This window comes from Clavelina lepadiformis, chromosome 3 (assembly GCF_947623445.1).
Source record: "Clavelina lepadiformis chromosome 3, kaClaLepa1.1, whole genome shotgun sequence".
NCBI classification, from domain to species: Eukaryota; Metazoa; Chordata; class Ascidiacea; order Aplousobranchia; family Clavelinidae; genus Clavelina; species Clavelina lepadiformis.
Genome location: NC_135242.1, coordinates 3,643,732 through 3,666,323, shown reverse-complemented (window position 1 = coordinate 3,666,323; position 22,592 = coordinate 3,643,732). Strand labels below are relative to the sequence as shown.

The window sequence follows — 22,592 nt, the reverse complement described above, 5'->3', positions numbered from 1 at the left end:
TACAGTTTCTTTGTATTGTTCACCACATGTACAGTGTAGAGTACTCCCTTCAGTTATCACATCATATCAATATCTCATTTTATAGCTATATTGTTGTAGACTAAAGATGTTGTAATCAGAATTTAATAGTTCTGTAGCCAGAGAAAGGAATACCACGAGTCAAGTTCAAGCTATTGCTCACATAAGTAAGTTTGGAAAACGTGGAGGTTTTTTGTAATTCAAGTGAGAATTGAGTTCATTAGTGGAAGTTTGACAATATGCTTAGGCCTTGTCACTGGGAGGATGCATTTTCCTGTGACTGAATTGACAACCTGTCACATTTTCGTTCAGTATATATATGCTCTGCAAGTGAGAGCAGTGGAAGTGTGTTCGAAAGCAGTCCATTCATTCCAGAGCCATTCAAGCAGGAGGAGCTGAGCGATCTTATCAGGGATCTCAACTTATCCAAAGAAGCAGCAGAAATTTTGGCATCCTGACTCAAAGACAAAAACTGCCTTGGAACCGGAGCTTCAATAACATTCTACCATACAAGAGAGAAAGAATTACTTCCGTATTTTAGCCAACAAGATGACCTTGTTTACTGCAAAGACATCGAAGGGCTTCTGCTGAAAATGGGAGTGCCACAATATAGACCTCAAGAGTGGCGCTTATTCATAGACAGTTCGAAAAGGAGTTTGAAATGTGTATTGCTACATAATGGTAACAGATATGCATCTCTCCCAATTGGCCACTCAACAAAACTAAAAGAAGAGTCAACAACATTAAAACGGTATTACAGAAACTGGATTATGACTCTCACCAATGGTAAATCTGTGTAGACTTGAAGATGGTAAATTTTTTGCTTGGCCAGCAAAGCGGATATACAAAATACCCATGTTTTATCTGCTTGTGGGATAGCCGAGCGCGCACTGATCACTGGGTGAAGAAAGGGTGGCCACTTAGAGATTCCATGAGAGTAGGTGAAGGTAACATCATAAATGAACCTTTAGTTGCTAGAGAGAAGATCATCATTCCACCGCTGCACATAAAACTTGGTTTGATGAAGCAATTTGTGAAAGCCTTGCCTGCAACTGGGGATTGCTTCAACTATATTTGCAGAACATTTCCTGCTTTGACCATCGAAAAGCTTAAAGCAGGTATTTTTGATGGCCCTCAGATCCGCAAACTCATAAAGGATGTGTGTTTTGTGCAGTCCATGACAGACACAGAGTCTGCTGCTTGGCAATCGTTTGTTTTAGTCACACAGAACTTTCTTGGTAACCGAAAAGCTGAAAATTACCAAGAATAGGTGGAAGATATGCTTTCCAAGTTGAAAGATTTGGGTGTGAAGATGAGTATCAAGGTTCACTATCTCTTCAGCCACTTAGATCGTTTTCCTGCAAACCTTGGTGATCTAAGTGAAGAGCAGGGAGAAAGGTTCCACCAGGACATTAAGGTCATAGAAGAGAGGTATCAGGGCAGGTGGGATGCCCATATGATGGCCGACTACTGTTGGAGTCTCCAACGTGACTGCTTGGCTGCATCACATTCCAGAAAGTCGTACAAAAGAAAATTTACAAGCATCGACTAATTTTTTTGTATTACAGTACCGATATATGATTGATTAGCGTGCTTTGACAGCTTACTAAATGTACTTTGAGCGTTACTAAAAGTAGTGTTTGTGCTTTGACGTCGCCTGTTTTTGCGTTACAAAAATCTGTTGTTTACTGCTAACATCGCCTAAGTTTTATAATTTTTGCTTGATTTTCACATGAAACATGATTCGCGTAAAGAAGGCTCTCTGTGTTAACGATTGCGTCTTTAACAATATCGCATCAGAAATAGATGAATACTGTATGCACATGATTGAAAAGACAGATGTAGACTCATCGAAGTTGTAGTATAAAGAGAATTTTACCTATGTCAAAATTTGCGTATTTTTAGCACTTTTTGAAACAAAAACATGGAATATCTCAAAAACTAGAGCCAATTCGGAAAAACTAATGCCATTTTTGGATTCAGCGACATAAAAATACCCTAAAACCGTTGAAACTTTCTTGGCACCAAAATGTGTGTTGACCAGTGTAATTCATCATAAAAGCCTATTAAGTAACAAGTTTGAAATTGAAACCCACAAAAAGAAATTTTCATAGCTAGGTGTCCTCAAGTAAGAAGAATTGGGAAACACAGATAATGTAACTGTTAAGTGTAGGAGCTTTTGACTTGTAGCGTGCGTATATAGGTAAATATAACAATGCTTATAAAAAAATTGCGTGTTACAAGCAGCATTTTTGTGGTGTTTTGGAACGTTACGAAGGAGGTATCGCTAATGATGGTTATAGATCTACAGGAGTGAAGTTGACAACGGGTTGAGTTTAACCCAAAACGTCTGCAAAGAAGTGAGATCATAACGTTTTTCCTCAATTGGTTACAATTTTCAGAAGGAGAAGATTTAAATTTAGATTTAATTTGATTAATTTAGATTTAAGACTCCAAAGATTTTGAAAACAAATTCAACGTAAAATCTGTTTATTTGCTGCACACTAGCGTGCGCACACCTGGAAGTCACTGATCCAATAAACAGTTTAGAAAGCAAACCGCTCAGAACAAAACAGTATCAAATTTAAGTTCACAGTAAACAAGTACATGCAATTGATTTGACATTGGAAGGTTTTGAACATAATACACGTGTTGAGTTTTATCAGATGCGCGGACGATGGTTCATTTATTTATGTTGCAAAATAAACACGTTTGGCTGTGATCTCATTCGTCCTTTTTAGCGCATTTTTACTTCAAAACGTTCAGATGCGACCGCAAGGAAAGTGAAGTGAAACATCTGCAAACTTTCCTACCTGGCATTCAATAATGCAGAGTGCTAACTAAAATTGTGAAAATTGTTTGTAAAACCCATTTCAAATATCATAAATAACTTCTTAATCTTTACATGTTGGATTTTAAGAAACTTGTATGTAGGCCTATAGCATAATTCAAATTTTAAATATTGTGTCGTTCATTGTAACTTTAATAAATGAATCAGCAATTTTGTTGAAACTCAAAGAAAAGCAAGTTAAAACGAAATCGATAACAATTCTGCATATAGGAAATGTGTAAAAAGTAGGCTATTATTCATGTGATTGGAATAAAAGCAAAGTTAATGTAGGTGAAATTGAAGAACGCTGTTACAAGCAGAAAAAATGTAAGCTTGCAGATCAGTGCAGTAAAGATAAAGCTTAAGTAACTGAAAAAAAAGAATTTCCTCATACCCATGATAAGCAAGACCAAGTTTATATAGAGTTATTCATCATCAACTAATTGTCTTAATACGACACTAATATCTATTTCCTGTGGCACAAAAGGTGCATTTTTCCATCTTCTTACAACATATGGGCGTTTAGTGGCCTTTTCAGTTATTCTAAATCCTTCAATTTTGATCAACGGCAGGATAAATGCTCCCTTATACTGAGCTTCTATGCCCCACTCATGCCCACATTTCTTGCAGACAACTTTGCTTATTTTTCTCCAGTCGTGACCCATCAAACGTTTATCTTTTCTTGGATGCTCTTTTATCTCGTATTTCTGTCTAAATTCCGGCGTGATGTTGATGCGATGCTGGTTGTCCACAAGCCTGTTCAATGCACATAATAAACAAGTGAAGGAAGTGTGTTACAAAACGAAAATATGCAACAAAAGTAACTTTGTTGGATGTTTTGCCGCAAAGTTCTCCGGCATTTAGCAGGGTATAAAACGAGAGTCTGATTCTGAATCTAAATAATAAAGTAGACACATTTGCCCGGAAGGTGCCTGATAATGATAACAAACCTTTTCTTTGTAAGGAAACCCACAATTCGTTTCTTTTTTGTATAAAATGGGACATGTCTTAGTATAAGCTACTGACATTTTCTCGCTAAAGTGATATCTATCATAAATATTTTAAACATAGCCTACCCAAGGTCATAGGAGGAACAAGCAAATTCTTTACACTTTGCACATTGCAATAGAAATTCATCATTTCTTTTTTGTACTTGAGCTTCCTTCAGTTTTTTGAGAACTTCCAGTTGAAATTGCTTCATGTCCAGTTTATTTAAACTTATGAGCTAAACATCACAAAAAACTTTGCATTGTGTCTTTGTTTAGGAAAATTACGAAAAATAATTATTTTTGCAAGGCCCTAAATAAAATTCTATTTCACTAAGTTGTAAAGTTTTGTAAGCACCAATATGTATCTCAGAAATCAAAAACCAATTAACAAAAGCATAACAAATCAATCCAAAAAAGGTCTTTAACTTCCTTTTCTGACAAATCACTTTCAAGCTCCATCAAGGAATGTAACTAACTTCTTCCCTATAAGAAGCCTGGTTTTCCTGGACGAAATTCGCCAACATGTCCGTGCATTCATTCATCAAATGAGTTTTATAAAAATTTAGTCGATCTCTTCGCTCAACTCGGTCGGATGAAATGTGGACCATTTCACCACCACGTTTTCGAACTCGACCTGTAGAGTTGAAATAACAATAACTAGTCTGGATATTTTCCACAAACAAATAACAAACAGGAAACACTAAAACATATGGCACAGAATGCGTATAAGACTGCATTACAGACAATGTGAATATTTATTTCGTATTAACTTTGATAGTTTTGTATCTGGTATGTAAGAATGCAACCCTAGCAAAGTTTTTGATGTTGTTATGATACCTTTGATTTGCACTGTTAAACTTTCATTTTGCAAGAAGTTGTAATTTATCACCAAATTACAATCAGCAACATCAATCCCTTCCCCTGCAGCATGTGGTGTGCTTATCAAGATTTTATGTTGTCCAGATCTAAATGACTTCATTATTGCCTGCTGTGCTTGGGGTGTAAGACCTGTAAAAAACAATATTATCACAAAACATTTTGTTATAGTTTTTGAACAATAACAGTATGATTCACTCTTGTGTTAGTGAACTTGAACTTGCCTCTTATATCTCTGGAAGGTTGTTTACCAGTGAAAACTTCTGGCTGAAATACTTTTAACTTATCATCTTCATTCATCCAATCCTAAGTATCGTATACACTTTATTAATTTATAACCATAATAGGAGCATAAATCATATTGCTTGCAGGTAAACTATAGATATCCAAAGTACTCTAGAATAGATAATAATTAACTGCATTAGCTACCACTGTACAGTAAGTTATACACAACAAAATACCACAACAAATGAGATTCACAAAAAATTTGTAAAATGGTACATGCATAAAGTATATTTGAAGAACATGTCTCAAACATACCTTCAGAGCATAGGCATATATCTTCATTTGTGTCATTAGCATGATGCGTGAATTTGGAACTTCAGCAAATTTCTTCAAAATGCAGTTCTTTATCTTGGCAAGGTTTGGGTTTGCACAGCGAGGATCATCACAAAGTTTCTTTAACTTATCCATTGCATCTGCAAAACTCTACAGATAACATATCTGTAACTGGTCACCATAGTGCAACAATTATGGTAGACAGGATGCTTTAGAAAACCTCACAAAAATATCATTAATTATATCATAATCAGAAAAAGGCAGTTAACTAACAAAGGATTTCATAAAAATTTTTTAAAAATTCTGAAAATAAATATGTCTTTTCAAGATACAAACTACCGTAAATGTATAACCAATAGATTTTTAAATTTTTCAGATAAAATTTGTTTCACATCTGCAATAAATGCTACGTCAGTGTAAAGACTGCAAAATAAACCTGAGTGATGTTGGAACAGGAATGTTTCTATTGGTGTGTCCTGTTTTTGAGTATCCAAAGTCTCACCCATAAACGTTTTTAAAGCAGCTTCTGGCCGGCATATGTAGTAAACGTCCAACGCATCACCACAAACCTTTGCAAAGCAAAACTTTATGTTTAGGTTAGAAAATCATATTAACAACTACGTAGTTAACTATTGTTAAACAAGCATGTACAATGTACCTGTATCACAAATTACCTTACATATCACGTTAAACATTACATACAGTAAAATATTAACATTAAAATTTTATGTTAGCTTTGTAGGAAAGACAAGGCAAAGAATGAATTTAGCCAGTGCAGCACAATACACAGCACAATAAAAAGCAACTGAACGAATTTTATTTTTAAATGGTTCTGCCAAAAGATCAGCAGTACTTTAGCTCCGACTCACTTCTAGGTATTCGATACAAGAACGAGCATCACGGGAATGACTGGATTCAGACAGTGTGAGTTCATTCTTAGTCTCCACACACCATCGCTTAAACATATTTTTGTCGAAATCATCATGTTTATAGTCTGGAGCTTGTGATATTGGCTCTTCTAAGAAAAACGTGATCTAATTTTACTACTTGTTGGAGTTTATAACGTTTACTCACTAATTTGCAATACTTTGTAATGTACGGTAAGTAATTATAACGTTTTTATGGCTCGTAAACTAATGTCGTCAAGCAAGGCATCGACCATGTTTGCTCCTGATTGTTGTCATAACGAATATTTGTTGGTTAGCTGAACCAGCGGTGCCTTTGAAACCATATACACATTCATGGCGCATTAGTCGACCCTAAATTTGCATGTATTTTAAATGACTGAGCATTTGTATTAACTCACGTTCAGTGCACAATAAAACAATGGGTGGAGTTTATTTTTGTACTTCTACCTGCTTCTGCTGAGGAAAAATACCGGTAATAAATCTTTCCAATACTGTACAGTACTTTTACTAAATACCTATTGCTTTACCGTAACTTATATGTGGAAACCAGACATATGAGAAATCACTTTTGTAAAGGTTTTCAAGAAAATTGTCACTGTTACAAAATAAGCGTGACAACATCCCGGTCAATATGATTTGCAGTAATTTTATTATGTAACAAACAAAAAAAATATTTTCTTACAAATCATGGTACGTGCGATTTGAAGTGCAAAGTGTATGTTAGAGAAAGCTTAATCTTGACAAAAATTAAATCAGTTGATTAGATTTATGTTCTAATGAATACGAATTTTGTTCATTTTTGGCGCCATCTCAGGCAACACCTTGCAAGTCCCCTAGAATTTTGAGAACCACTGAGCTAAACAATACAAACATGGAAAGCTAAAATAAAAACAAACCTGCAAAGTGTTTCATAACCTGTTCAATGTTTTTCATCAAAGCTGTGACTTCTTTAAAAAAAGGATCACCCCTTTCCATATTCATTGGTAATCGGCCTGAAAAATACAATTTTGACCTCAAAATTCACAATTATGTAATTTCCACAAATAAAAAAGGGGTAAAAGCTAAAAACAGAATCTTTCTTCAATTTTTTTTCCAAAATAAAAAGGTTATCATCAGAAAAAAGTTTAAGTTACTTTCATCTGGATTTGCAATGTGTTTCTCCATTTCTTTCTTATTCTGTGAGTCACGAACAGTCACAACACCAGCAACTGAATTAAGATTAGCACACAACTGCTTCATTTCTAGCAAGGCTGCATCCTTAGTTTTTGCCTTTCCAATACCCAGAGTAGCAGTCAGGCCAATAACCTGTTTTATTTTTAAAAAGTTGAACAAAATTCTCCATAAATACCTGTTATCTTAAATAGTAGCATTTAGTTAATAAAGTTATTTAAGTATGATGTGGATTTAGTGGCCATGCTAACCTACCAACATGTAACACGATTCAATTTTTGCCACCTTGTTTGTTTTAAACTCCAAGGGCTTTGCCAAAACAAAGCTTAGCATCATATTTTGGCTTTGCACAATTAATGGTAAAGTAATAAAAATTGTATGACAATTTTATTGCAAGCATCTCAAAGCTTATCAAAGTAAAAATGACCATTCAGAGACTAATGTTTCAGTGTAACTTAAATGTTGCAACAAAAAACTTATGACTTATTGTTGTCATTCAGCCATTGGAAGTTCTCACTATTATAAATAGGTATGCACGGTCATAAAAGTTAGCAAAACAAATGTAAATAGATCAATGCAACAGAAACTGTTTATCTGTACTTGAGGTAGCTTGTCTAAATCATTTTGAAGTCCAAAATATTTCCTCATTAAGTTATTGTAAGGGTGGCCACCTCTACAGTGATGACATTCATCATATATCAACATTCCAAACTCATTGAGTTTATAAACAAATTTCTGTTTGTCATCACTCTGTAAAATGAGACACTCTGTGTTAAAATCTCCTTTTCTCTAATTCTTCCATCATGCAATAGGGGATTTTTGTATAAAAAAACTATGATTTCAATAACCTTAAACTTACATTCAGTTCATTTAACAAAAGTTTTGGAGTCAAAACCACAACATCTAAATCCTTCACTCCCAGAAGAGATGCATTGTCACCATTTCCACAACGATAATCAGTTCTGGCAAAACAAAAAGTGTTAAAAAATTATTACATTACTCTTGGTTTTAAATATGGCTCATGCCGTATCGTGATACACTGCGCTGGCATCAGTTCACCATTTCACTGTACTATTACATGTATTTTGATGGCAGATACTCCTTAAATCTGTCATTTTGCTGTTGAGCTAGAACAATTGTAGGAGTAAAAAATAAAACTTTACGTTTTGTTTCTTCATTTCCACAAGTTTCATAATAATTTTGTATTATATTTGCAGCAACAAGAGTTTTTCCAGCGCCTATAAAACACCAAAAACTGTTGGTAAAAGTTTTAGTGAATTAAATGAGTTAAGAAAGCCATAGCCATAAAATACATCAAATGAAATCATGTAAAAAAGAATTTTTAAACATAAAAAAATTAAAAGTTTTTATTTGTCAAGTAATGAAGTTTCACTTTGTCTTTACCTGGAGGGGCACATATAATGACATTTTTGCCTCTTTTAGCCAAATTAGCAAGTTCGTGTTGATATCCTCGCAGCTCATAATTTTTAGATGGATAACATAATTGTTTCTTTCCTTATTTAAAGTGATTAAATATTGTTAAACTTACGTTTAGTAAAATTGTAATTTTTACAACATAACTAAACATTTAATTTTTTGCATGTTCTACCACTGCCAATGTCAATCATATCGTCAACAATTTCATCTGAATCGAGTGACATTTGATCAAGGTCTTCGCAATCTTCTTGGGCATTTTGCTACCAAATAATAACTACTTTTGTCCCTTGTATTATTTTATAGCAAGTACTCAAGTTAATAATTGCTTTAAACTTACCGAAAAAAATTTAATGCAAAGCAAGAATAAAGATTTTGACAAGCAAGCCTCAAACAGCTTTTCATCAACACTCTTACTTACTTCTTCATGGTCAAGCTCCATTTGCTGTTCATTTGGAGTTGAATTTTCTGTGTCATTTTTATGCTTGTTAATGAAGCCATGTAATTCAAAATATCCCGAACTGGTAGATGGTTGCTGAAACAAATAAATTCAATGATTTTGTAACAGAAATACACATTAAACTGGTTTCTACATATATGAACTTAATAAATTTAACTGTAAATTTACATCTATAAAAGTCATCTTACATAAATGCTCAAAACGTTCACTTTAATATGAGCATAGTTCACGAGCAATGACTGCTATAACATATTAGTATTGTAATGAAATATGAGATATACGATGAAATGGTTCAAACAACTATAAATCACGGATGCTGCTAAAAGAAAAGTCTTCTAAATCTTCTAATACATAATAATACTACAGTAATAAAATTACAGCATAAGAGCAATGCAAAGAAAAAATTACCAAAAAATTGCACTCTATAGAATCCATTGCTTCCTCTTTTTCGGCATTTTCTTTGTTTTCTAAAAGTAAGTTGCATAGAAAGACATGCAGAGTTGTAACAGAGTCAAAAGTTTCAAAAATTTAACAAAAATTTGACTTACCGGTAAGTCAAGTTGAGCAAAATTACTATTTGTGTCCCCCAAGTCAGTTAAACGCCACATTTCATACTCTGCTAAAGTCACATTATGTGCTGTGTTAAGTTGTGTATTTGTATTGTGCATTCGTCAGGACTGTCTTTAGCCTAGTTAACCATCTGTTTCAACTAAGTTTAATGCATTACGAAAATGCACCATTTTTTATGCGAAACACTAATTTTCACTCTCACAATTACCAAAATTTGAAACAGAGCATGTCACTTCAGACAATTGGCTTGAGTAAGTCATTTAACAATATGACTACAGTCAATTGAGGTAATAAAAATACCGATAACAAATGTGTACCAGACCCATCGGTGGACTTCAGAAATATGAATAGGAAATGGTAGCTAATAGTCACACGTTTGCTTTTAAGCGATCTTAACACAAACAGGAAAATATCCTATTCTTAGATGACCACCAAAATTATCTATCTACAGGCTAGCTTTGTGAAGCCCTGGGTCAATCAATGTAACTTACCATCAAAAATGAAGTAGTCTGCTAACGCCTTAGCTAACTTTCCCTCCACTTCATTGCTATAGTTTGCTTCTTTGGTGTGTTTATAAAGTTCCTTTATCCAAGTTGGCTTTTTCCTTAGAGCAGAGCTAATAATGTAAGGCAGTGCAAAAGTGCTTCCTAAACTTTTACACTTCTCGTTCAGATCGTTGCTTCAAAAATAACAGAGATAGTTTTGTTGTGAATGTCAGACTACACCGGTATGATAAAACGTGTATATATGTATCTTTTTAATATGCGAAACACTGCCAACTAATGTTTCATATCATTTAAAATTACAACAGAGAGATAATTTCAGCTGTAGTTGTTAGAATGTACGCATAGTTGTGCCTGGAGATACTTTGTAATATTCTTATTGTACCAAGCTGTTGCTAATATTACAACAAAAGTAAGAATATTCACAACGCTATTTTTTTTATAAAACTGCCACGTTTCAAACACAACTATTGCCTAACTTCAGATTAAAACAAAGGTGACTAGGTAATCACAATTTCGGCACAAGTTGAAAACAACATAACACATTCACGTAAAAATCAACTTGATAACATACGTCAAATAGAGACTAACTTTTCTCCTTCAGACAGCCATGGCCTCAGCACAGTGACAAGAGTTCGTGCATCAATAACATTTAACTGAGGCAGAATTATGTCAAAAAGTTTTTTAAAGGCTTCTGCATTCTCGATGTGATATATGAACTTATCAGTCAGTTCATTACTCAGGTTTCCGATCATAAAATCATGGATCCAACGCTGATCTATAAAATATAATAAGTTAAAGACACAATCAAGTATATTCAAAGTAGCAAACAAACTAAAAAGTAATGTTTATGATAGAAAAAATATGAATAACCATAATCAAGATATAAGTAACCAACAAAAACTTAAACCTACCTTCACTTTTATTCAAGGCATCCAAAAATGATCAGTAAATTCCTTTTTCACCACACTGTAACAATTCTTTCAGAAATATATCAACTTGCTCTCTTGGGCGATCGCGGAAGTCCTGGATTTGTTTTCGAGCTGCAATTGTTGTAAGAATACATATTCATAAAGTCTGAATATAAGAATGATGACCACGGTGATTATGGCACCATAACCATGATAGCTGAGCTGTTGAGTATGAGTAATAAAACTTTGAATTAATTGAAAATTTAAGTGTTGGTTAATGGTTAACAAGATTAATGAAGACAATTTCAGTTTGCTTCAAAATTTCACACAAAAGCCACATCGTATTATCCACCAAATGACTGTAATGCAAAAAATACCAAGCAGAACCGAAGTTGTGGAAAACTCCTTAGTTTTTTTTATAAAATAAATTTCAATGTACTTTATGGAGATATGGCAATATGCATATTGACAATAAAATAAACATAAAGTTCACTTAATGAAGACACAAATACAAATAACAAGACAACAAGCAACAAATAAGACAGACAATATGCGACTCTTTATCAACTTGGCTCAACAAAATAAGAAAGCATCATTTTGAGTTTTAAGTGCTTTCACTTAAGTAACAAAGCTTTAGTGTATAACAAGTAACAACGTTTACCTTCATCTCTTAAAGTTGGCATAAGTTCCAGCAATGGAAGAGGTGTCAAAAAGTAGACAAACAACGGTCTGTAGTTAGTTATACAACGTTGTAGTTCACTATCCATTTTTAATACTGTAGTTTAAAGTCTCTTAATCTTGCTCTTTCCGTAAATTATGAAATTGCCTTCTGTTTTGCTTAAATAAGATATTCAGAATGAACATTTTGTATTTTTTCTTTGTTCTGATAACGCTAAACAAATTAACAGTAAACATGGGAAAGTCCCTAGTTGAGGATTATTGTTTCTGTAAGCGGTAGTTCCCCAAAGGCGTTGTGCTTTCGGATATTTTTATCTCACGTGAAGGATCTTTATTGTCAAGCTACTTGTGATAAAAAATGTGTGATTTCGTTGTTTAGTGTGCCAATGCTTGTTACAGAAGTTAAACGTGACTGTTTCTAATTTCTATTAAAATGGCCAAAAGTGAATGACAAAAAAAGTTTTGAGGTAAAAGTTGACTCAGTTAACCTCGAAGTTAGCTCAATCATTTTATTTTTCGTCAAAAGCGCGGCGGGGACGTAAAAATCAAACCACTTGTTACCAACATGCGCCAAAGACCGAGAAAAAGAGACAAAGCAGAAAAGGCTCAAAACGTTCTCAAATATAATTAAGGTAATAATTATTGCTGGTAACAACTAGCATGGCCACTAAACCCATTTTAATTTTCTAACTTCACTTATGACAGATTAAGTTACAAAAGCTTAGGATTTTATTAACTTGGATTCTTTTAATTGTTTTAATGTAAGCACAGCGTGAATGTTGACAACTGTAAGTTTGATCGGTATTTATCAATTTGTTAGAAAATACGTCATCCCTAAGCTTGCAACCTGTTTTTCGCAACATTAAAGTATTTGTTTTTACTGCTCTCAAATTGAGTGTTATCGTTCCAATAAATTACCTCTTGTGTTGAGGCTGGAATAAAAAAATCATTTTCATCTTTATTTTTCGCAGTAAATAACTTACGTATATGATATCAGAAAAGATGTAAAAAATGCATCGAGTAAATAAATATCACATAAATATATCACATAATTCAGATTATGTAAATTTGTTGTTAAAATATTCATAATTACATAAATAGGTTACTTAAATACAAACACCACGAAATAGGTATTTCACAACATAGGCCTGGTCAATTATTGGTAATAATATAGCAATGGTGGACTCTACATCGAAAGAATTCTAAACAAGTCTATTAACATAATATACTCATTCACAATAAACCATGTTCGGACTTTAAAATTTTACTGATTACAGCGTCTGGTTCATACAGTAAGAGTGACCTCAGTTTAAAACTCAGCGACACCACACTGGTAATTGTGCATGTGCAAGGCATTGGTGACCTTTGCTCTCATGAGCAAAACAAACTTCAGGGAAAACTAAATAACAGTAAAATAAAACCGTAGAAAAGACAGACAGTTAATCTCAGCAACTGGGACCAGATATTGAGAAGTCATCACCCTATGACGATGTGAAAACGTTTTCTAATAATTTTATAAGTGTGTTATGTTATACATAAGATTATTCATCATCACATAATTGATTGAGTACAACATCAAGATTTATATCTTGTGGCACAAATGGTGCATTTTTCCATTTTCTGGTAACATATGGACTTCCGGTAGATTTTTTAGTTATTCTAAATCCTTCAATTTTTATCAGTGGCAGAACAAACACTCCCTTATATAGAGCTTCTATGCCCCAATCAAGATTACAATTCTTGCAGATAACTTTGTTTATTTTCTTCCAATCTTGGCCCATCTGACGTTTGTCTTTTCTAGGGTGCTCCTTTATTTCATATTTCTCCTTGAATTCTGGCATGATATTGATGCGATGTGCATTTTCCACAAGTCTAGATATAACAATATTAAGAAATGGAAAAGTGTAATCAAGAGAATCATTTCAGATAATAAGTGTTTGGTGAAGTTTGTGTTGTTAAAAATATAATTATACTTGCTGGCAAATACTGGTAGCAGAAAGTGATACCAACAGCTTGAAAATGGATTTCCGTTGAAACTGCATTTATTAAAAAAGCAGCATTTATGCTGTTTTTTTCCAGATGTTCGCTTTCTACTCACCTTAGATCATGCGACGAACAGACAAACTCTTTGCACTTGGCGCATTGCAACAAAAACTCTTCATTTGACTGCTTTACTTTCTCTAACTCCTGAGATTCCTTCAATTTTTTGAGAACTTCCAGATGAAATCGCCTCATGTCAAGTTTATTGAGATCATTGAGCTAAACGTCAAAGAAATTTTTGAAATAATGTTAATGTTTAAGTAAAATGGCTAAAATTTTTATCATTTTTTTCAGATCGTTCTGTAATTGTCCAGAAAGGTTTAAATGACAAAACGTTAAAATTTGATTCAAAATTGAACTTGAAAACAAAGTTTAGTAGAAATCCAACTTCAATTTTCTTAGTTTAGTCTCAGATGCAAACTTTAGTTGTATTGGCATATAGATAAATCTCATCCACTTTTAGAATCAATAGCTGTGTAAGTTGTCATAGATAAAAAATGAAAACATGGATTTCTATTAAACCTTGTTTTCTATTTTTATTAAATCTATTTTTGGGTTTAATACACAACTAAAAACTTCCAGAGCCTACCAATAACAATTATTCGGCTAACCTCTTTCCTGTAGGCCGTATGATCACTCTGGATGAAATGCACCAAAATGTCAGTGCATTCATTCATCAGTTGAGTTCTATGAACATTGAGCCGATCTCTTCGGGCAACTCTGTCAGATGAAATGTGGACCATTTCACCACCACGCTTTCGTACTCGACCTGTACAGTTGAATTGATATTGTAACAATACTAACAATTGCCATAGATTATACTTACCTACAAAATATCACACATAATATGCATATTAGTAATTATTTATAAGATAAGATGTAAGATAATATTGAAGATTACCTTTAATTTGCACTGTTAAACTTTCATTTCTCAAGAAGTTGTAATTTATCACCAAATTGCAATCAGCAACATCAATGCCTTCCCCTGCAGCATGTGGTGTGCTTATCAAGATCTTATGTCTTCCAGATCGAAACGATTTCATTATTGCCTTCTGTTTTTTGATTGAGAGACCTGCAAGGGATATCGTAATAATAAATTTATTAATTATAATACACGCTAATTTCAAAGCATAAATTTCAATTTATTATTTTTAAAAAGTTTGAAGTACACTGTTTGTACTCGTAAATTGTAAGTGTGAATAACTTGCCTTTTACACCCGCTGAACTTCTCAAACCAGTGAATACTTCTGGTTGAAATGCTTCTAAATTATCGTCATCATTCATCCAATCCTAAATTTTATAAACTTTATAACTTTGTAACTACACCATGAAAAATATTTACCAGGAAAAGAATTATTATTAATTAAAGTTAGATTTCCATCATGCAAAGTATTGCAAACACAAAATGCAATCGCAAAGACATATACATACCTTCAGTGCATAAACATATATCTTCATTTGTGTCATTAGCATGATGCGTGAATTTGGAACTTCAGCAAATTTCTTCAAAATGCAGTTCTTTATCTTGGCAAGGTTTGGGTTTGCACAGCGAGGATCATCACAAAGTTTCTTTAACTTATTCATTGCATCTGCAGTAAAGTTTGTAACTTTTCATAGTGCTACAAGAAAGTATGATAAGCTTGGCAAATAAAGCAATTCGTTCTTCGTATTATTTACTATTATTTTTATTACTATTGCAACACTATGATGACTGCCTCGAGGTATGCCTGGTTTATTAAGGGGTTCATGGTTTCAGTGAGAAAAAAACTAAACACAGCATTTGTATACACCAACCTGTATGATATTTATGTAGCGATATTTCTGTTGAAGTGTCCTGTTTTTGTGAGTCTACAATACTTTTAAACAATTTTAAAGCAGCTTCTGCCCTGCAGACATAGTAGAGGTCCAATGCTTCTCCACACACCTTTACAATGCAATATTTGATTATGAACGAAAGAAATGCAATGTAATGGCAATTTAGCAATGCTGCAAGCCAACTTAACACATTTGATCTTCCTCCAGTTACGAGAATTTGTGTTAAAATATTAAATGCTTGTCAGAAGTGCAAATTATTTCTGATCATGTAAATACAATTATTATAAATTGAAGTTTATCTATTTAAGAAAAAAAAGTTGGAAACAATAAACAACTATAACACCTAATACTATACTGTAGATAGCATAGTATGGTTCTGTCAAAATATTGGTGAAAACCGAGTAGGGCTGGAAATAGGCGGATTTGCTTTAGCTGTTTGCTGGCCGTTAGCTACCATAGTCGTAAATTGTCAAGTTACATTGTTAATTTCTGGCACTTTTCTTAAGAATCGGAATGAAAAGTGTTGTATTGACAGCATATGTCATGCTAGACTCTTCTAAGGTTTGTCAGGGGTAAAACTAATCAAACATTAGAATGATTAACAGAGCAGCAACTCACTTCAAGATATTCGACACAGGATCGAGCATTTCTGGAAAGTGGCGATTCAGTCAATGCAAGAGATTTCTTTGTCTCCGTACACCATTGTTTAAATCTTTGCTTGTTGAAATCATTTTGACTGTAGTCTGGAGCTTGTGGTATAGGTTCTGCAATCACAAGTGCATGTGTAATGTAACTTTGTGTTGAAATAATTTAACTGCAAGCAATATTAAAAATGTAAAAAAGCAAACCTTTCAAATTTTTCAAAACTTGTTCAATGTTTCTCATCAAAGTTATAACTTCTTTAAAAAATGGATCATCCCTTTTCATATTCACTGGTAAATGATCTGAAAATGCATTTTAAACTTTCAAACTTATTTAATTTATTGTATAAACTGGCCACTTATAAGGCGGTTTTCATTTTTTTCATTTAACAGTTAACATAACCAAAAACACAAGCTAACTTTCATCTGGATTTGCAATGTGTTTCTCCATTTCTTTCTTATTCTGTGAGTCACGAACAGTCACAACACCAGCAACTGCATTAAGATTAGCACACAACTGCTTCATTTCTTGCAAGGCTGCATCCTTAGTTTTTGCCTTTCCAATATCCAGAGTAGCAGTCAGGCCAATAATCTGTTTTCAATTTTTTTAAATTAAACCACACAGCAAAGTTATTTAAGTCAAAAATAACTTGCATCAAGTCATCTGTAATGCTGGTTTGAGTCAAGTGAAGCAATTTGGGTATGGCATCTTGAGTCAGTTTATTCATGACAATGATTTAAATCAATCAAGTAATAGCTTGTGCGATCAGAATAAATCAAGTACGGTGTGAGTTCATCAATGAAACTACCTACAAGTTATAGGCTGAACTTTTATGAATGTTATTAATAGGTAGTTAAATTAATTATCATATGCATTAAGAAGCTCATTTTAATAAAGTCTACACAAGACTGCTTTGACTCATTTCAAGTTGAGTCATTTCCTGAAGAAGACTAGTATCCAGCTATGTTCAAAACTTTCAACAAGGTACTCGTGTCAAAAGAAATCAGATAAAAGTGTGAACTTAACTGAATCACAAATCCCAGTTTTTACAACTATGCCTCAAAGAAACTTTTACAGCCTTCATTTTACACACCATTCTATATATTAGGACCAAAACCCTGGGTATTTCTAATTGAATAATACAAATGACAAAAATGGTGAGTAACCATTACTAATACCATTTCACCACCATAATGGATGGTTATAATGAGTAGGCTGGATGAATGTAATAAAATACCTGAGGTAGCTGGTCTGAATCATTCTCTAGACCAAAATATTTTCTCATCACTTTGTTGAAAGGGTGGCTCCCTATGCAGTGATGGCATTCGTCGTATATCAACAATCCAAATTCATCAATCTTATAGACGGACTTATGTTCATCTTTACTCTACGAAAAGAATATTTCAAAGTAAAATTGAAAACTATGGTGCGAAAAATATAGGTCAGATGTATTTTTTGACGAGTACATGTGCACCATTGCATAAATTAACAAATGTAATCTAATTTTAATGAAGACTCGCACATTCAGTTCATTCAACAAGATTTGTGGGGTCAAAACTACAACATCTAAATCCTTCACTCCCAGAAGAGATGCGCGGTCACCATATCCACAACGATAATCTATCCTGAAAAAAAAACAAATTTTTCTTAAAGCAAATTTCCATTACAGCTAAGCTGAATTTTATACGTATTGCAATGTAACATAGATATTCTATAGTATTTCATATTTTATACATGTATTTTGATGGCAGATACTCCTTAAATCTGTCATGTTGCTGCTGTGCCAGTGCAATTCCAGGAGTAAAAAATAGAACATTGCGCTTCTTTTCAACATCTCTGCAACTGGTTTCGTAATAATTTTGAATTATGTTTGCGGCCACAAGGGTTTTTCCAGCACCTAATAACATAACAGTTTTGATTATATAATTATCACCACAAGTCAAATGCGAAAAGAAACAATCAACCTACCAGTAAGTAATCCATGTAACCATACCTTATCTTTTTAATGATGTAAAGCTTACAAATTACTTGTTGTTACCTGGAGGGGCACATATGATAAGATTTTTGCCTTGTCTAGCAAGCTTGACTAGTTCGTGTTGATATCCTCGCAGCTCATACGACTGGTATGGGTCACATGGTTCTTTAATTTCTATGTTGTTTGAAATGAATGTGACATTAAAATCAGGTTTTGCTGAATGTCAAATATGCCTCAAAGATATCTATTTTACATTGTACATTTTCTGCACATGTTATAATTCTCACCATTACCAATACTAGCGTCGCCATCAGCAACTTTTTCTGAATCAATATTTTGTTCTGAGTTTACTAAAGTTTCATTGTCTTTATCATCAGTGTCATCATGAGGACTCTAGCAATACAGTTCTTAATTAAATAGATTTTTTGTAAAAAACTTAATTGAACTCTAGTTTGATGTTAATTCGATAACATCAAAAAGAACCAAAAAAATTAAAAGTCTGCTCTTTATAAAAAGAATTTTCTTAACAACATTCTCACTTCAACATGGTGAAGCTTGATATGTAGCTCATTTGAAGAAGAAGTTTCTGCTTCATTTACTTTTGTGTTGACTCCACTGTGCAAATCAAAATAAGCTGCACTTGTAGATGGTTGCTAACACAAACAAACAAAGCAATAATTTGAGTGCTCAAAATGTGACAATAAATATGGATCTTGATTTAAACTAAAGATGTTCGAACCAACCTCGGAACTCTGCGTTTTCTCTTCAGCAACATTTTTTTCATTTTCTAAAAGTAATATTAAGTTATACCTCACAAAATTGCACACAAAGCCAAAGCTTGCAATAGCTTGCTTGCTGCTGCTGCACATTTGATGTTTCAAATAAAACATGACATATAAAAGTAAATATAGGTTACATAATTACAGTTAAATAGCACATGAAGCAGGCAAAAATTGATTTCCGTAACAGTCAGTTATTTATATTTACAACTTACTCCTGTAAAGGTCGTAATCATGCTAAGTTAGAGTTAGAAAAATGACTAACCATCAAAAATGAAGTACTGCGCTAATGCCTTAGCTAATGTTCCCTCCACTTCATTACTATAGTTTGCTTCTTCAGCGTGATTATACAGTTCTTTTATCCATGTTGGCTTTTTCCTCAAGATAAAGTATATGATCCATGGTAATGCATAAGTACTTCCTAATCTATTACACTTCTCATTGAGGTCGTCTCTGCAAAAAAAGACAATTACTATTTTTCTGTCGGAAACCACTGAGACAGCGTCTGCAAATGAGTTACTACATCAGTTACATTACAGTTTACTAAATCAGTTACACTACAGTTTACTACAGCATTTAAAAATCACCAAAACAATAATTAACTTGTGCAAAAACATGTAAAATCAACGTTCAAAAGCACCAGACATCAGCTTAAAAATATTTAACAACATGCATTTCCATTTACTTTTCTCCTTCAGACAGCCATGGCCTCAGCACAGTGATAAGAGTTCGTGCATCAATCACATTTAATTGAGGCTGAATTATGTCAAAAAGCTTTTTAAAGGCTTCTGCATTCTCGATGTGATATATAAACTTGACAGTCAGTTCATCATTAAGCTTTCCAGTCATAAAATCATGGATCCAACGCTGGTCTATACAACATAACAACTGATGAAAAAAATTAACATCTTGGCAAAGTACAAAATAAACGCAAAACCTACAAATAAATAATATAATTTATTTGTTAAAGTACTAAACAGGCAATCAAACCCACCTTCGCTTCTATTCAAAGCATCCAAAAAAGACTGATAAATTCCTCTTTCTTCACATTCCAACAATTCTTTAAGAAATATATCGACTTGCTTTCTTGGCTGATCATGGAAGTATTGGATTTCTTTTCGAGCTGCAATTGTTGTAAGATTTCTAATTAAAGAGTTACACTAGGAGTAGAAAATTATTTATAAATAATTATCAACTAAAGTCCATCTGGCATGTCTGGTGCTGAAAAAGCACAAGTATTTTACAATTTGACAGATGTAAAAATATTAAATTAACATAGTTTGCCACTCTTGGAGCTTAAAGAAGAGCGTAATAAAGCTTATAATAAAAAGCAATCAAACTGTAGTAAATCTGCATGTATACAAGAGTAGTAACTTAAATATGCATACCCTGTATAAACCATTCAAACAGATTGTATTGTGATGTACTGTCACAGTGATTGCTTTAATTACATGACCAAGCCCGTATTAAGTTGGACATTTTTATCATTACGTAAATTTAACAATCACCTTATGAGCAAGTCATGCTCAGTACTGTTTTTTACAACGTCTTTTTGCTAAAAACACTGTGTCATCGACATACTAATAAAGAAGCGTATCTCTGTCTCAGAAACACCTATCTTTGTTAAACAGTCAACTCAAGATGTAGCAATCAAATTGACCAAGTTTAAATGCTGAGCTTTTAGCTCCAACAGTAGAACTAATCAAACAACTGGAAAATTAATGTGTTTATCTGACCATATACAAGTTATTCCTTGGACAATTACTAATTAGTAACAATCACGCCTTGAGATGAGGTTTGTTAGTATCGAGGTATAGCCTTGAACGGTCATCAAACTTCACTGTTCAACTCGCTCAACTACAGGAATGACAGAAGCCGCCAACGCCGGCATGAGACTGAAATGTTTGTTACTGAAATACGTCCAGTAGTGCAGTGCACATCCTTATTTGTTACCGTCACACAGCGTAAATTAAAATAAAAAGTTGTTTGTAAAACACATTAAAAATTTAATGCCACTAGCACTTTTACAACTTTTTAATCTGTTAAATTTTTGGAAGTTGTGAAACTTAAATAGCGGCAAGTTTTACCTTCATCTCTTAAAGTTGGCATAAATTCAAGCAACGACAGAGGTGTTAGAAAGTAGTCAAATACTGCCTTGTAATTACTTATGCAAACCTCTAAATCCTTTTGTTCACTTGTCATAGTATAGTTTAAATTGTCTCAAATAAATTGTACTTGTATTTTAACATTTCACTGATAATGCTGTTAGAGGTATTCGAGGTAGACCTACTGCACTGTACTTCCTTCTTTGTTACCAAAAATGTTAAACAAGGGAAAGTACCCGGTGTACGAGTTGTGTTTCTTTACAGGTAATTCCCCCAAATACGTTTTCGTTTGTATGTTTTTTAATCTAAACGGTGCATTAGCATTCAGTTTACCGCGTCATTCGCTGTACGAATTAACAAGAAACGCGTTTGGGTTTAACGAAGAGGGGCTCGTACGAAAAGTAAGCGGCAGTATCCCGCCCAAGCCAATAATTACCGAAGAAGTGTGCTCACGGGCGCAGGCTTCCGAAATAGGATTTTTAAAAAGAGTTTTATGGTGTAACGTTACTAGATCAAATGCGCAGCACAGAAATCCGTAAATCTCTAAATGTTGAGCCCCTATTTCTTCGAGTTGAAAAATCCCACTTGCGATGGTTTGGTCATGTCACCGGAATGCTTCAGGAAAGACTTGCAAATCAAGTCATGTTTAGTTGCTTACCACACCAACTGATAGGTCTAATAGTAAAAGATCAATGAGTTGACCAAGAACCAAGTAGTACAATTACATTACTAGCCTGTCCTGGTCACGACTAGGTATCCTTTTAGCCAAGATCGCAAACTGCTCACGACTCTCTTGGAAGGAGAAAATGGGTTTCAAAGAGAGAGAGAGATCATTTCTTTCAGAAGGCAATTTGTCCTTAACACTAGAAAGACCAGTGGTAATTTTTGACCTCTTTACAATTTTCTTTTCTTTTTTACAGCCTTGTCTGTTAAAATTGGACCTTGATCACCCTGTAAGTTTGCTAACTTTGCTAGTGGTGACAGGAAACAAATAAATTAATGGGACTCAATTTCTAGAACGAGGTCATTGAAGCAATATAGGCCTACCTAAAAAAACCAGCGATTGATCAAAATTGACCGCTGCATGCTTTACCTATTGTCTTTCCCTGAGCCAGGTAACCAGATGTTATCAAAACAATGCGAGCGAGATTGCAGATTACTGTTTCACTTCCTTTTGTTTTGTTCAAACGTTTGAAGCCTTCATTAAACAAAGCTTCAGAAATATTGTGAAACTAATTGCAACCGATAAGTTGGTACATTTCTGCTTTTAAAAGTCGTTTAATAGCCGCAAACAGATACGTGGTCAAAATCGTCCGTAGCGATCTTTTTAA

At 33.7% G+C, this 22,592-nt stretch overlaps 1 protein-coding gene across 5 annotated transcripts; it reads right to left on the bottom strand.

The window, feature by feature from the left end:
- Nucleotides 1–2,560: 2,560 nt before the first annotated feature.
- On the bottom strand, nucleotides 2,561–21,730 carry LOC143450861 (antiviral innate immune response receptor RIG-I-like). 5 transcript variants are annotated; one of them, XM_076951599.1, is made up of 21 exons: nucleotides 11,889–12,106; nucleotides 11,231–11,359; nucleotides 10,908–11,094; nucleotides 10,305–10,492; nucleotides 9,652–9,710; nucleotides 9,205–9,318; nucleotides 8,959–9,046; nucleotides 8,754–8,864; nucleotides 8,428–8,587; nucleotides 8,209–8,311; nucleotides 7,950–8,099; nucleotides 7,313–7,484; nucleotides 7,076–7,171; nucleotides 6,141–6,286; nucleotides 5,708–5,840; nucleotides 5,254–5,411; nucleotides 4,938–5,019; nucleotides 4,675–4,845; nucleotides 4,314–4,471; nucleotides 3,925–4,073; nucleotides 2,561–3,604 (listed from the first exon to the last, which is right to left on the bottom strand). In XM_076951599.1, the coding sequence occupies exons 3-21, from the start codon at nucleotides 11,069–11,071 to the stop codon at nucleotides 3,274–3,276; spliced, it is 2,733 nt and encodes a 910-aa protein (XP_076807714.1). In that variant the 5' UTR covers nucleotides 11,072–11,094; nucleotides 11,231–11,359; nucleotides 11,889–12,106; the 3' UTR covers nucleotides 2,561–3,273. The 5 variants fall into 5 exon arrangements, with proteins under 5 accessions (XP_076807714.1, XP_076807713.1, XP_076807715.1 ...); XM_076951598.1 differs by having other exon boundaries at nucleotides 2,567–3,604; nucleotides 6,141–6,289; XM_076951597.1 differs by lacking the exons at nucleotides 2,561–3,604; nucleotides 3,925–4,073; nucleotides 4,314–4,471; ... (16 more) ...; nucleotides 11,231–11,359; nucleotides 11,889–12,106 and adding exons at nucleotides 12,838–13,777; nucleotides 14,004–14,164; nucleotides 14,557–14,714; ... (16 more) ...; nucleotides 20,151–20,279; nucleotides 21,244–21,689.
- Between the last annotated feature and the right edge of the window lie 862 nt (nucleotides 21,731–22,592).